The 15,662-nt window shown below is 37.4% G+C and overlaps 1 protein-coding gene across 4 annotated transcripts in view; it reads right to left on the bottom strand.

The window, feature by feature from the left end:
• Positions 1-15,359, bottom strand: part of LOC128688378 (damage-control phosphatase ARMT1) — a 74,253-nt gene extending 58,894 nt beyond the window's left edge. For 2 of the 4 annotated variants that reach the window (XM_070086769.1, XM_070086770.1), the window contains exons 1-3: positions 15,208-15,359; positions 10,860-10,965; positions 4,969-5,086 (exon numbers count right to left, since the gene is read on the bottom strand). In XM_070086769.1, coding sequence (XP_069942870.1) covers positions 4,969-5,086; positions 10,860-10,965; positions 15,208-15,275 — 292 coding nt within the window. In that variant the 5' untranslated portion in view covers positions 15,276-15,359. Of the gene's footprint in view, positions 1-4,968; positions 5,087-10,859; positions 10,966-11,226; positions 11,246-12,143; positions 12,283-15,207 lie in introns of those variants that run through there. The other 2 variants (XM_070086772.1, XM_070086771.1) reach the window with 2 other exon arrangements.
• Positions 15,360-15,662: the final 303 nt, after the last annotated feature.

Raw genomic sequence — 15,662 nt, 5'->3', positions numbered from 1 at the left:
TTATTTAGTTGTAGCTACAGTTAGAGTAAGAGGTAGATGGGAAAAGAGGAAGGTGGCAACAAGAAGTAAGAGGGAGGTGAAAGTGTATAAACTAAGGGAGGAGGAAGTTCGGGCGAGATATAAGCAACTATTGGCAGAAAGGTGGGCTAGTGCAAAGATGAGTAGTGGGGGGGTTGAAGAAGGTTGGAATAGTTTTAAAAATGCAGTATTAGAATGTGGGGCAGAAGTTTGTGGTTATAGGAGGGTGGGGGCAGGAGGAAAGAGGAGTGATTGGTGGAATGATGAAGTAAAGGGTGTGATAAAAGAGAAAAAGGTAGCTTACGAGAGGTTTTTACAAAGCAGAAGTGTTATAAGAAGAGCAGAGTATATGGAGAGTAAAAGAAAGGTGAAGAGAGTGGTGAGAGAGTGCAAAAGGAGAGCAGATGATAGAGTGGGAGAGGCACTGTCAAGAAATTTTAATGAAAATAAGAAAAAATTTTGGAGTGAGTTAAACAAGTTAAGAAAGCCTAGGGAAAATATGGATTTGTCAGTTAAAAACAGAGTAGGGGAGTTAGTAGATGGGGAGATGGAGGTATTGGGTAGATGGCGAGAATATTTTGAGGAACTTTTAAATGTTAAGGAAGAAACAGAGGCAGTAATTTCATGCACTGGTCAGGGAGGTATACCATCTTTTAGGAGTGAAGAAGAGCAGAATGTAAGTGTGGGGGAGGTACGTGAGGCATTACGTAAAATGAAAGGGGGTAAAGCAGCTGGAACTGATGGGATCATGACAGAAATGTTAAAAGCAGGGGGGGATATAGTGTTGGAGTGGTTGGTACTTTTGTTTAATAAATGTATGAAAGAGGGGAAGGTACCTAGGGATTGGCAGAGAGCATGTATAGTCCCTTTATATAAAGGGAAAGGGGACAAAAGAGACTGTAAAAATTATAGAGGAATAAGCTTACTGAGTATACCAGGAAAAGTGTACGGTAGGGTTATAATTGAAAGAATTAGAGGTAAGACAGAATGTAGGATTGCGGATGAGCAAGGAGGTTTTAGAGTGGGTAGGGGATGTGTAGATCAGGTGTTTACATTGAAGCATATATGTGAACAGTATTTAGATAAAGATAGGGAAGTTTTTATTGCATTTATGGATTTAGAAAAGGCATATGATAGAGTGGATAGAGGAGCAATGTGGCAGATGTTGCAAATATATGGAATAGGTGGTAAGTTATTAAATGCTGTAAAGAGTTTTTATGAGGATAGTGAGGCTCAGGTTAGGATGTGTAGAAGAGAGGGAGAATACTTCCCGGTAAAAGTAGGTCTTAGACAGGGATGTGTAATGTCACCATGGTTGTTTAATATATTTATAGATCGGGTTGTAAAGGAAGTAAATGCTAGGGTGTTTGGGAGAGGGGTGGGATTAAATTATGGGGAATCAAATTCAAAATGGGAATTGACACAGTTACTTTTTGCTGATGATACTGTGCTTATGGGAGATTCTAAAGAAAAATTGCAAAGGTTAGTGGATGAGTTTGGGAATGTGTGTAAAGGTAGAAAGTTGAAAGTGAACATAGAAAAGAGTAAGGTGATGAGGGTGTCAAATGATTTAGATAAAGAAAAATTGGATATCAAATTGGGGAGGAGGAGTATGGAAGAAGTGAATGTTTTCAGATACTTGGGAGTTGACGTGTCGGCGGATGGATTTATGAAGGATGAGGTTAATCATAGAATTGATGAGGGAAAAAAGGTGAGTGGTGCGTTGAGGTATATGTGGAGTCAAAAAACGTTATTTATGGAGGCAAAGAAGGGAATGTATGAAAGTATAGTAGTACCAACACTCTTATATGGGTGTGAAGCTTGGGTGGTAAATGCAGCAGCGAGGAGACGGTTGGAGGCAGTGGTGTAAATATTATGCAGAAAATTCGGAGTGTGGAAATTAGGAGAAGGTGTGGAGTTAATAAAAGTATTAGTCAGAGGGCAGAAGAGGGGTTGTTGAGGTGGTTTGGTCATTTAGAGAGAATGGATTAAAGTAGAATGACATGGAAAGCATATAAATCTATAGGGGAAGGAAGGCGGGGTAGGGGTCGTCCTCGAAAGGGTTGGAGAGAGGGGGTAAAGGAGGTTTTGTGGGTAAGGGGCTTGGACTTCCAGCAAGCGTGCGTGAGCGTGTTAGATAGGAGTGAATGGAAACGAATGGTACTTGGGACCTGACGATCTGTTGGAGTGTGAGCAGGGTAATATTTAGTGAAGGGATTCAGGGAAACCGGTTATTTTCATATAGTAGGACTTGAGTCCTGGAAATGGGAAGTACAATGCCTGCACTTTAAAGGAGGGGTTTGGGATATTGACAGTTTGGAGGGATATGTTGTGTATCTTTATATGTGTAAGCTTCTAAACTGTTGTATTCTGAGCACCTCTGCAAAAACAGTGATAATGTGCGAGTGTGGTGAAAGTGTTGAATGATGATGAAAGTATTTTCTTTTTGGGGACTTTCTTTCTTTTTTGGGTCACCCTGCCTCGGTGGGAGACGGCCGACTTGTTGGAAAAAAAAAAAAAAAAAAAAAAAAAATTTTTCAACAAGTCGGCCGTCTATATAGGTAGGTTGGTAGACAGCAACCACCCAGGGAGGTACTACCGTCCTGCCAAGTGAGTGTAAAACGAAAGCCTGTGATTGTTTTACATGATGGTAGTATTGCTGGTGTCTATTTTTCTGTCTCATAAACATGAAAGGTTTCAGGTACGTCTTGCTACTTCTACTTACACTTAGGTCACACTACACATACATGCACAAGCATATATATATATATACACACCCCTCAGGGTTTTCTTCTATTTTCTTACTAGTTCTTGTTCTTGTTTATCTCCTCTTATCTCCATGGGGAAGTGGAACAGAATTCTTCCTCCGTAAGCTATGCGTGTTGTAAGAGGCGACTAAAATGCCAGGAGCAAGGGGCTAGTAACCCCTTCTCCTGTATAAATTACTAAATTTAAAAAGAGAAACTTTCGTTTTTCTTTTTGGGCCACCCTGCCTTGGTGGGATACGGCCGGTTTGTTGAAAAAAAAAAAAAAAAAAATATATATATATATATATATACACACATACATACATACATGTGGAGACAAAGAACTTTGTCCTTGGAGGCAAAGAGGGGAATGTATGAGAGTATAGTTTTACCAACGCTCTTATATGGGTGTGAAGCGTGGGTGATGAATGTTGCAGCGAGGAGAAGGCTGGAGGCAGTGGAGATGTCATGTCTGAGGGCAATGTGTGGTGTGAATATAATGCAGAGAATTCGTAGTTTGGAAGTTAGGAGGAGGTGCGGGATTACCAAAACTGTTGTCCAGAGGGCTGAGGAAGGGTTGTTGAGGTGGTTCGGACATGTAGAGAGAATGGAGCGAAACAGAATGACTTCAAGAGTGTATCAGTCTGTAGTGGAAGGAAGGCGGGGTAGGGGTCGGCCTAGGAAGGGTTGGAGGGAGGGGGTAAAGGAGGTTTTGTGTGCGAGGGGCTTGGACTTCCAGCAGGCATGCGTGAGCGTGTTTGATAGGAGTGAATGGAGACAAATGGTTTTTAATACTTGACGTGCTGTTGGAGTGTGAGCAAAGTAACATTTATGAAGGGATTCAGGGAAACCGGCAGGCCGGACTTGAGTCCTGGAGATGGGAAGTACAGTGCCTGCACTCTGAAGGAGGGGTGTTAATGTTGCAGTTTAAAAACTGTAGTGTAAAGCACCCTTCTGGTAAGACAGTGATGGAGTGAATGATGGTGAAAGTTTTTCTTTTTCGGGCCACCCTGCCTTGGTGGGAATCGGCCGGTGTGATAATAAATAAAAAATAACATACATACATACATACATACATACATACAGTGGTACCTTGACTTACGAGCATAATATGTTCCATAACCTAGCTCGTAATTCAATTTGCATGTATATTAAATCAATTTTCCTCACTGTTGGGGAAGGAAGGTGGGGTAGGGGTTGTCCCCAAAAAGGTTGGAGGGAGGGGGTAAAGGAGGTTTTGTGGGTGAGGGGCTTGGACTTCCAGCAAGCATGCGCGAGCGTGTTAGACATGAGTGAATGGAGATAAATGGTTTTGGGGACCTGACAAGCTGTTGGAGTGTGAACAGGGTAATATTTTGTGAAGGGATTCAGGGAAACTAGTTAGCTGGACTTAAGTCCTGGAAATGGGAAGTATAATGCCTGCACTTTAAAGGAGGGGTTTAGGATATTGGCTTGTATCTGAGTGCCTCTGCAAATACAGTGATTATGTATGAGTGATGATGAAAGTGTTGAATGATGAAAGTTTTTCTTTATTTTTTCTTTTTTTTTTCTTTTTGAGTCACCCTGCCTCAGTGGGAAACGGCTGACATGTTAAATAAAAAAAAACTTTTTTTGATGCAGTGTGTACCACTGTTTAAATACCATGAAAAAGTGGTGCACTGGTTAGTCCTTTTATTTCTAGGGTTAATGTACAAGTTCACATTTAGTCTAGTTGGGAAATATATGTCTAAGTGATTCTTCTAACCTTGGTAATTAAGGTACAGTATTACAAATGAAGAGAACAGTGTGTTGTTTAGGAAGTTTGTTACTTTAGGTTAGTCTGGCTCACTAGGTTAGGTCTCAGAGTGTCAGTTAAGTTTGTTATACTGATGTGCAAAAAGCTGTACGTTACTCCAACTTAAATTAGTAATAAGAATTAGTGGTGGTAAATTGTGCAAATGTATATTTTGCCAAATGCACTTCATGTTTATAATGCTTTAATGCTGCATAAGATTCATATGTTACTCAGACTGCAGTACAGTACTACCTCCTTGTTTTGCATGTGCACTTATTTATGATTGTAAACACAAATAAGTTAGTGGAAGAGCATTTCTGCTTCTCAATACAGATATGAAATAGAATTGTGTAATCTATGGTAAAAAAAAAAAATTGTAACAATAAGTAGAATTTAAGAAAAAGGTAATAAAGAGGAAATCCACTTTACCATATGGATATGAAGGATCAGGATGAGCTTGTAGGGGCAGAAGGTCTTTATTTGTCTGCATTTCATTTTTTAGTTGAGAACAGCGACCAATAACCTTCTTACAATCTTCTCGGGCTGCCTAAAATAGATGCTGGGTAATAAGCAATCTTTCATAGAAAAAAAATAAAAAATAACACAGTATATATTTGTCGTCTACATAAACTATACATCCAGAGGTCAACATATAATGCACCAATGCATAGCTTAACAAACTGCCTTCACTGTTCACTTCATTATAACCCAAATACCTACTTATCCTCTTCTCAAAATAAGAATTGTCTATTATCAAATGCAATTCAATAAAGACCTCCCATAGTCATTTACCCCTGGCATTCAAACTTTACCATTACTGTATATTCTTTACAACAGCTTTATTCATTTTAATGGTCTCCCAAGGCATTTCTCTCACTTTGTTTGACAACCTCTTACTCCTCTATATTCCAGTCACAAAATTTGCATAAACGCATATTCTAACTTATTTCTCTTGTCCACTTTTATTTTAAACCACATCATTCTTGAATTTACAAATTTGAACAAACTTTTGCTCTCTCTACAGTTGTTCATCTAATAATACTATCACTCCTGTAGCACTCATTTGCTCGAATACACCTGATATAATCTGATTTACTCCTACCACTGCACTCAAGATAATGGAAAAACTCATTACAGCAATGGATGACAACTCTCAGATTGGTGCACTAGAGTTCAGACTCAAATTTAATATTTCAAATGCACTTACACATGTAAAAGTGCCATGGAATGAAGTGCTTAACCCTTTCAGGGTCCGTGCCATAGTTCTACGGCTTTGAGTTGAGGGTCCAAACCATAGATCTATGCCAAGAACTCAGCTCACTCTGATAAGCTGTGAGCAGCAAATTTGGGCCTAGATATGAGAGAATACATATTTGTGGTATGTGTGCACCACATAAAACAAATCCTGCAGCACACAGTGTATAATGAGAGAAAAAACCGAGACCATAATTTTTTATTAAAACAGTGACTTTGCAGTGTTTTTCGTATGTTTTTATAGTTGTATTTGCAATTTCTTGGTCTCATTTGATAGAATGGAAAATATATTACAGAAATTGAGATGATTTTGATAAGTTTTATTACTGGAAATGGCTTGAAACTGAGTTCAAAGTAGCAGAAATGTTAAATTTTTGGCGATGTTCAAGAGTAAACAAATGACCTCACACATCTAATACACGCCAGCTGGTGGGTCTAATATACATTCACAAATGTGGTGATATTATTTATACAATTATTACAATATTGCATAACAGCAAATCTTCTATTTTTTGGTTTGAATAAAATATCAAAATGGAATTCATTTCTAAAGCCTGAAAATTTAACTAATGAACAGAGGGAATGTTAGTTTAGTGCCAGGAATGCCTGCATTGTTTATTCTGGACCCTATTTTGAAACTGGAATATTTTGAACCTTGCGTTAAATTGGCCAAATTACCAATTTCCGATCACTTTATTTTGTAGTTGAAACAGTTGAATTGGCGATTTCTTGTGCTCAATCGATAAAATAGAAGTAATACTAGTGAAATAGCTAAGAATCTGGTCAACTGGAATACTGTAATTGGCCTAAAATGGGAGTCAAAGTCGGCAAAATCGCCGATGCATAAATATCACTGACACGTCAAAATTCACAAGAGCATAATTTCATCAATTTTCCATCAAATTTCGTACTTTTTGTTTTATTACCTTTAGAAAAAGATTATCTACTATTTCATAAGAAAAAATAACAAATTTTTTTTTTTTAAATTCTTGGGCCCTGGTGCACACTTTGAAATTTGGCCTCTGGACCCTGAAAGGGTTAAATCAACCATAAATGCAGTCTGAGAGCATTTCTGACCTTTTGTGGTGAAGAATTTCTTTGACTTTTCCATCAGTAAGGAGTTATGTCCAGGATATTATAAATGTTAAGAACTGTGAGAGGAGAAAGAGGGCTTTGAAGATATGAATGAAGAAAAAGTAAAAAAAAATTTTAAAATGGATGATGATGAACAAATTACTGGTGGGGCTCAATTTCTAGCTAAGAGAGGCAACTAAAAGATGATGATGATGATGATGATGATGATGATGAACAACCTGAAGATAAACAGTTAATACTGGAAGAGAGATGTGAGCAATTTCATTTTAATGGTAAAGGCACATAATTTTTTCATTGAAAACTATCCTAACAAGATTAGAAGCATCAACGTGAAAGGGATGTTTGAGCCAGCAATGATGCCTTATCAGCTGGGTAAAGTAACAAAAAGTAGAACAGACCAAAAACTCATTACAGAATACATAAGCTCTCCAATACAGCCAACAACTAAGAACTCTGCATCCACATCAACACAAGAACCTTGGCCATCCACCTCAACCCAGTAGGCCCACATCAACCCATTCTACCCACTTCCATTTCAAGAAGAAAGACTACCAGAATGTAAGTTATATTGTAGTAAATAGATATTTTTGTGTTAGTCAACTGCTGTGGGTCACATCCTATCAAGTCGTAGTATACAGATAGGGATGGATTCTGTAATGAGCTAAGGTACGATAACAACTTTTAACCTGAAGAATTTACCGTGTAAAAGAATTCAAAGAAAAAATCATCAATGCATAATTTAAAAGACTTAGCTATCCAGAATGATTATGAGAGGTTTTACAAAGCAGAAGTGTTATAAGAAAATCAGAGTATATGGAGAGTAAAAGAAAGGTGAAGAGAGTGGTGAGAGAGTGCAAAAGGAGAGCAGATGATAGAGTGGGAGAGGCACTGTCAAGAAATTTTAATGAAAATAAGAAAAAATTTTGGAGTTAAAGAAGTTAAGAAAGCCTAGGGAAGGTATGGATTTGTCAGTTAAAAACAGAGTAGGGGAGTTAGTAGATGGGGAGAGGGAGGTATTAGGTAGATGGCGAGAATATTTTGAGGAACTTTTAAATGTTGAGGAAGAAAGGGAGGCGGTAATTTCATGCACTGGTCAGGGAGGTATACCATCTTTTAGGAGTGAAGAAGAGCAGAATGTAAGTGTGGGGGAGGTACACGAGGCATTATGTAGAATGAAAGGGGGTAAAGCAGCTGGAACTGATGGGATCATGACAGAAATGTTAAAAGCAGGGGGGATATAGTGTTGGAGTGGTTGGTACTTTTGTTTAATAAATGTATGAAAGAGGGGAAGGTACCTAGGTATTGGCGGAAAGCATGTATAGTCCCTTTATATAAAGGGAAAGGGGACAAAAGAGATTGTAAAAATTATAGAGGAATAAGTTTATTGAGTATACCAGGAAAAAGTGTACGGTAGGGTTATAATTGAAAGAATTAGAGGTAAGACAGAATGTAGGATTGCGGATGAGCAAGGAGGTTTCAGAGTGGGTAGGGGATGTGTAGATCAAGTGTTTACATTGAAGCATATATGTGAACAGTATTTAGATAAAGGTATGGAAGTTTTTATTGCATTTATGGATTTAGAAAAGGTATATGATAGAGTGGATAGGGGAGCAATGTGGCAGATGTTGCAAGTATATGGAATAGGTGGTAAGTTACTAAATGCTGTAAAGAGTTTTTATGAGGATAGTGAGGCTCAGGTTAGGGTGTGTAGAAGAGAGGGAGACTACTTCCCGGTAAAAGTAGGTCTTAGACAGGGATGTGTAATGTCACCATGGTTGTTTAATATATTTATAGATAGGGTTGTAAAAGAAGTAAATGCTAGGGTGTTCGGGAGAGGGGTGGGATTAAATTATGGGGAATCAAATTCAAAATGGGAATTGACACAGTTACTTTTTGCTGATGATACTGTGCTTATGGGAGATTCTAAAGAAAAATTACAAAGGTTAGTGGATGAGTTTGGGAATGTGTGTAAAGGTAGAAAGTTGAAAGTGAACATAGAAAAGAGTAAGGTGATGAGGGTATCAAATGATTTAGATAAAGAAAAATTGGATATCAAATTGGGGAGGAGGAGTATGGAAGAAGTGAATGTTTTCAGATACTTGGGAGTTGATGTGTCGGCGGATGGATTTATGAAGGATGAGGTTAATCATAGAACTGATGAGGGAAAAAAGGTGAGTGGTGCATTGAGGTATATGTGGAGTCAAAAAACATTATCTATGGAGGCAAAGAAGGGAATGTATGAAAGTATAGTAGTACCAACACTCTTATATGGGTGTGAAGCTTGGGTGGTAAATGCAGCAGCGAAGAGACGGTTGGAGGCAGTGGAGATGTCCTGTCTAAGGGCAATGTGTGGTGTAAATATTATGCAGAAAATTCGGAGTGTGGAAATTAGGAAAAGGTGTGGAGTTAATAAAAGTATTAGTCAGAGGGCAGAAGAGGGGTTGTTGAGGTGGTTTGGTCATTTAGAGAGAATGGATTAAAGTAGAATGACATGGAAAGCATATAAATCTATAGGGGAAGGAAGGCGAGGTAAGGGTCGTCCTCGAAAGGGTTGGAGAGAGGGGGTAAAGGAGGTTTTGTGGGCAAGGGGCTTGGACTTCCAGCAAGCGTGCGTGAGCGTGTTAGATAGGAGTGAATGGAGACGAATGGTACTTGGGACCTGACAATCTGCTGGAGTGTGAGCAGGGTAATATTTAGTGAAGGGATTCAAGGAAACTGGTTATTTTCATATAGTCGGACTTGAGCCCTGGAAATGGGAAGTACAATGCCTGCACTTTAAAGGAGGAGTTTGGGATATTGGCAGTTTGGAGGGATATGTTGTGTATCTTTATACGTATATGCTTCTAAGCTGTTGTATTCTGAGCACCTCTGCAAAAACAGTGATTATGTGTGAGTGTGGTGAAAGTGTTGAATGATGATGAAAGCATTTTCTTTTTGGGGATTTTCTTTCTTTTTTGGGTCACCCTGCCTCGGTGGGAGACGGCCGACTTTTTGAAAAAAAGAAAATAATAATAATAATAATTATAATAATAATTTCTACAAGTACATGTACATACAAGGGATACAGGCCTAGCTGACATCAATGCCATGCAACTATACAGAAAGCCCCTTGTTATGTAGAGCATTTTGGGGAAATTAGGTTAATTTTATCCCAGGATGTGACCCACGCCAGTTGACTAATACCCAGGTACCCGTTTTACTATGGGTGAACATTGGACAGCAGGTATCTTAATTTAAATATGTCCTAATGTTTCCAACCATACTGGGGACTGACCCCCAGACTTCAGAGTGTGAGCCAAGTACACTAACAATCAAGAGCCAATAATAATTACCATATACTGTAGTACAATAAAAAATAAAAGCAACACAATGAAAACTGATACTCCTGGTAATGTTTTAATCTCTTACCACATGAAAAATGTAATCTTAAGTCAAAACAAAATTATAACTCATTATCCTAACAAAACAGGTAACTGTAATGCATTTGTTTAGCATAAATTTAATCAGTAGAATTAGAATTATTAAACAAACAAGATTTATTAGACATGTACAAAACAGTTCAGCAGTTTTCCACACATTAATAATCACATTTTCACTAGTAACTGGGGCACTGGTTCCATTATACTGTACAGGGATGCATAACAAATTATATGCAGAAATGCAAAATTCTTGATTCAGATGTTATGGAATCATGACAAATTCAATATTTCACGAACCTACAGAAACCTGATGCTATCACAACCCTTGCCCTGTGGTCACATTTCTGTCCCTCACTCTGCTATACAAGCTTCTTATTAATATTTGAGTTTGCTGAAGAAGGCCTCAATATGAAGCAAAAACATACAGATCTCTTATTACTTTCCTCTCATTATTTTGTCTTTATGTGAGTTAACTTATGCTGTATAGTCACATATATAATACATACTACAGTACAGTATGTACATGCATACACAATGTGTCACAATTCTCACCTTTCCATAATTGTTTCCTAACGAGTCCTTCTCCCTGTAGAGATAATCAACAACACGAGTAAGAATAACTGGCAGGCGATCCTTCACCGTCAAGTAGGCAAAACTCCTATAAAAAAAATAAGTGTTTTAAATATTTTACAAAGATTATTTCAAATTCTTACATAATGTTTATGAAGTCCCTCATTCCTGAGATTCAATTACAAGACAATACAGTGGTACATCGGTTATGAACTTAATTCGTTCCAGAAGGCTGTTCGAGTGCTGATACCAAACGAATTTGTTCCCACAAGGAATACTGTAAATTAGATTAGTCAGTTTCAGACCCCCAAAAATACACTTAGAAAACCACTTACAAAAATACACTTACATAATTGTTCAGGTTAGGAGCTGTTCGAAACTCGAGGTACCACTGTATACTGCATGCTTATTGGACAGTATACACTTCCTCCTTTCCTGCATTCTTGATTCAGAAGATATAATACTGTATACTTTTCAAGTGAAAATGTGAAAAAAAAGTTATTTCTACATACATTACTCCACTTAACCAAGCCTAGTTATATTAGGGTTGGTTAGAATTATTTTAGTCAAAATCAAATTATGCATTCAAAATTAATTTCCAGAATTACAGGCTGTGGATTCAGCTCTGAGATTACAATTTTTGTATATTCCAAGGAAAGCCTTTTGTAAAGAAATCTGGAAGATAGGTATTAATAAAGGGGATATTAATAAGGTCTTGAGGATATCTCTCCAAGAGAGAACCCGCAGTAATGGATTTAAATTAGATAAGTTTAGATTTAGAAAGGACATAGGAAAGTTTTAGTTTGGAAATAGGGTAGTTGATGAGTGGAACAGTCTACCTAGTTGGGTTATTGAGGCTAGGACTTTGGGTAGTTTCAAATTTAGGTTGGATAAGTACATGAGTGGGAGGGGTTGGATTTGAGTGGGACTTGCACATCAGAGCTTATTTCTTGGGTAGCATTGAAAATTGGGTTGGGCAAATGTTTTGTTAATGGGATGAATTGTAAAGGACCTGCCTAGTATGGGCCAACAGGCCTGCTGCAGTGTTCCTCCTTTCTTATGTTCTTATGATTAAAACTAGTACTGTACTTAAGAACCACTTACTACTAGTATGGGTATTTGGATATGGAATAAAACAGTTTTGGTTTTAGTCGATAGCATTCTCAGCTTACACTGAGGGTCCGGGATCGATCCTCAGGACAGGTGAAATGTAGGACATGCTTCATTACACCAGCTGCCCCTGTTCACCTAGCAGTAAGTAGGTACCTGGGTGTTAGTCGACTTGTGTGGGTCGCATCCTGAGGACAATATTAACCTAAGTTGCCTGAAATGCTCTGCATTCCAGGGGCTTTCTATAAGGTATGTCAATTATATCAACTAGGCCCGTATCAGTTGTGTCATATACCTGTAGAAATAAAGATTATTATTATTACTATTATTATTATTATTATTATTATTATTATTAATATGAATAATATTTATATAAAGTTGTTTGGATTACAATTCATACAGTAAATGTTTATGATTGTTACACATTTGTGGTAAATAATATTACATGTAGATTAGGAGATATTTTTAAACATACTTCTTAAGCAATTTTTGCCCTTTAGGTTGGTTGGTTACAAATTTTGGGTCCTTTGATATGCATGAAATGGTCTCATAAAAAAACAAATGCACAATACTGTACTTAAAAACAAAAAAACTGTCAGTGACAGAAGATGCAATTTAAGCATGCAGAGAGCAGACAATAAACTAACAATATGAAACACAAGCACATATACAGTGTCAATTATATTTTATACTGATATCCTATTCAACTGCCTCCCTACTGCACTCAAATACATGTCATTAGGTACAGAAATTATTCCTACTGAATTGTCACAAAAAATTAAATTATTTATTATCCATATACAAATACCTATAATAGTATTAAGCATTAATTCACAAGTACTAGTGTTAGTCTTCTCAAAATGCTTTACAACAACAATGGGTTTTTCTTAAAATGCAATCCCATTATTAAAGAAACAACCTATAATTATTGGAAATAAAATCTGACTCTGACTTGACAATGTTATAACCTATAAAAGGGCAAAATTTCATATAAACAGATGAACTCCATCAATTCAACTGGTCAAGGAAACGATACAAGTGTAGGGACATTCTAGGGTAAGTAATCAATAAATATAGTACAAATCTCAATTAATATACTAAGAAATGCTTAACAATTTGCAAACAGGTGAAATTATTTACAAACATTGTCTCTATGTCCACAGCAGGACTCGAAGCTGCTAACTCTGTATCAGAGTCCACAGTACTTTACCACGGAGCTAGACCCAAGAAAATCTTGGGTCTAGCTCCATGGTAAAGTACTGTGGACCCTGATACAGAGTTAGCAGGTTCGAGTCCTGCTGTGGACGTAGAGACAATGTTTGTAAATACTAAGAAATATTGTAATTTTTTAATTCTATATAGTACGCTGTAATTCCTTTATATACATGTATAACCTAATCTCAAAAAAGAACTGTCAAGCATATATTTGATAATAGATGATATAGATAAATTATATTTCTAACAAAGTATGGTTTATACATAATTCAGAAAAAAGTGACATTATTGACATACTTTATGGAAAGCCTCTGGTTATGCAGAACATTTTGGGCAGCCTTAAAATAAACTTATAACTACTACTGGAATTTAAGTGTATCATAATTATATTCAAATTGCAATCAAGTGAACTGTGACCCCAACCACTGTAACTTCCATGTACGTTTCTAAGAAAAAAAACTTGATTTTTTATTCTATATTTACTTGAGGAAAAACATAGGCGTTTATTATAGTTTACATTACTAGTGCAAATGCCTGGTAGTTAAAGCTCTCGCTTCACACACAGAGGGCCCGGGTTCAATTCCTGGTGGGGTGGAAGTCTATCAGCCTGGATAATAGTGCAACAAATGCATAAGGAAGGGACTTATATGCTGAAAACAGGTGATGAAAAGCAGTCGAGGTCATGTCACAGGTGGGCAGAGAGAGACTGCCCACTTATATACACTATGATAGCTATGTATACAGGTAGCAGAGGGGCTCTGCCCACCTGTGATGCTTCCTCCAACTGCTTTGCCTTACTTACCTTCAGTACATTCAGTATACAAGTGCCACCCCTGTGCATATGCTGTACTCTTACCATTGTCTAGAATTAAGTAGTTTTTAAGTATTAGGATTAGTCTGCCCAAAATGCACGGGCATGAGTGGCTTTCTTTGTACCTAACGAATTATAAAGTGTAATAACACATTGTAACCTCTGCAAAGAAAAAAATTCTGTCTTTGTCTATCTCTAGGGACTGATCACCTCATATCTTTGTCTCTGTATTGGTATGATAGAGCCACCGATTGGAAAAATTTCCACAATAAAGATACCCAAGTGCTGCACAAGTATTTCATTCATGAAAAAATATATACAGTACAGTAGCATAAATACCTGTACTGGGTATATAAATATAAAAAAAAACTGTTGCAACATTATTATTATAATCAAGGGGGAAGCGCTAAACCCAGAGGATTACACAGCGCCTGGGGGGGGGATGTGGAAGGCATTCAGGCTTAATTCGGGGAACTGGAGCACAAATCCAATTCCCTAAATCAAGAGCCCCTCACCAACATCAAGGAACCTTCCTTGAGGGGAACTGTTGCAACAAAGACTTGAATAAAACTTAGAACATTTAATAAATATATTTTGCCCCATGGACGAAAACCCTAATAAAATGTTCTCCGTTTTGCACAGACATATTTTTATTGAGGCCTCATAATTTTAAGCTTTAAAAATAATTTTGTATCGTAAAGCATGTAGAATTTATCCTAGGATAACCTAGTGAAACCAAACAGTATCTCTCAAGTTCTACAAGGATATTTCCAGGTGAAAATCAGTTTGAAAAATCATGTAAATAAGTGTGGCAATCAGTGAAAACTGGCAGTTACTGACATGGAAGATTTGGTTAAAATTCATTATATATTATGACTGATATATACTACATACGTATACTGTCTGGCAGAACAAATTAGAAAGTGTTGTCGTGGCAAATCTTGGCTGTACTACACAAATATTTATGTACAGTACATTCAACTGTCATGTTTATGTGCAAGATGAATATCAAAAAGTGTCTGCATGCTAATATGTATATATATATACATATATTAGGAAATTTGTGCACTGTAAATAGCGGTACATTCTGATGGGTGGGTCAGTCTGAACAAGTAGTAGTGAAGTGTGCTCATATTTTATTGTTTTTCAACATGATCTTTACAAGGTTGTCTTGGGTATATGTTAAAGTCTTACCCTATGTGACTGGCGGAAAGTGGCTGAGGTTGAGGCATAGTGGCACTTCCCTGCAGTGTCTCCCCCATAACCACTGGCACTGCTGACACCAGCGCCACCACTCACACACTACCTCATAACACTACAACACAAATGTTAATGATTAATGGGGTATAAAACCTATCGCCTTCAACAGTGACCACCGAAGCTGTACCTAATTTATCTACCACCAGACAAGAATACTTTAAACCCTAAAATGGGACTTATTAAACTGTAAGCATATATATACGCTGAGATAAATACACCTCTCGATGTTAGTTGAGGTTAATATGTTTATTATGCACTTCATACCCATCCTGTGGGGGAAGTCAAAAGATTACAGAGGTACATAATGGGTATAATGATGCGTATAATGCTAGTGGAGGAGGGAATGAGTGGAACTTCTCCATGTATAGCTCGGGTGTAATGCATTGGTT

The sequence above is a fragment of the Cherax quadricarinatus genome, chromosome 19, assembly GCF_038502225.1.
Source record: "Cherax quadricarinatus isolate ZL_2023a chromosome 19, ASM3850222v1, whole genome shotgun sequence".
Lineage (NCBI taxonomy): Eukaryota > Metazoa > Arthropoda > Malacostraca > Decapoda > Parastacidae > Cherax > Cherax quadricarinatus.
Note: the sequence above shows the minus strand (reverse complement) of the source record. Positions and strands in the feature narration are given on the sequence as shown.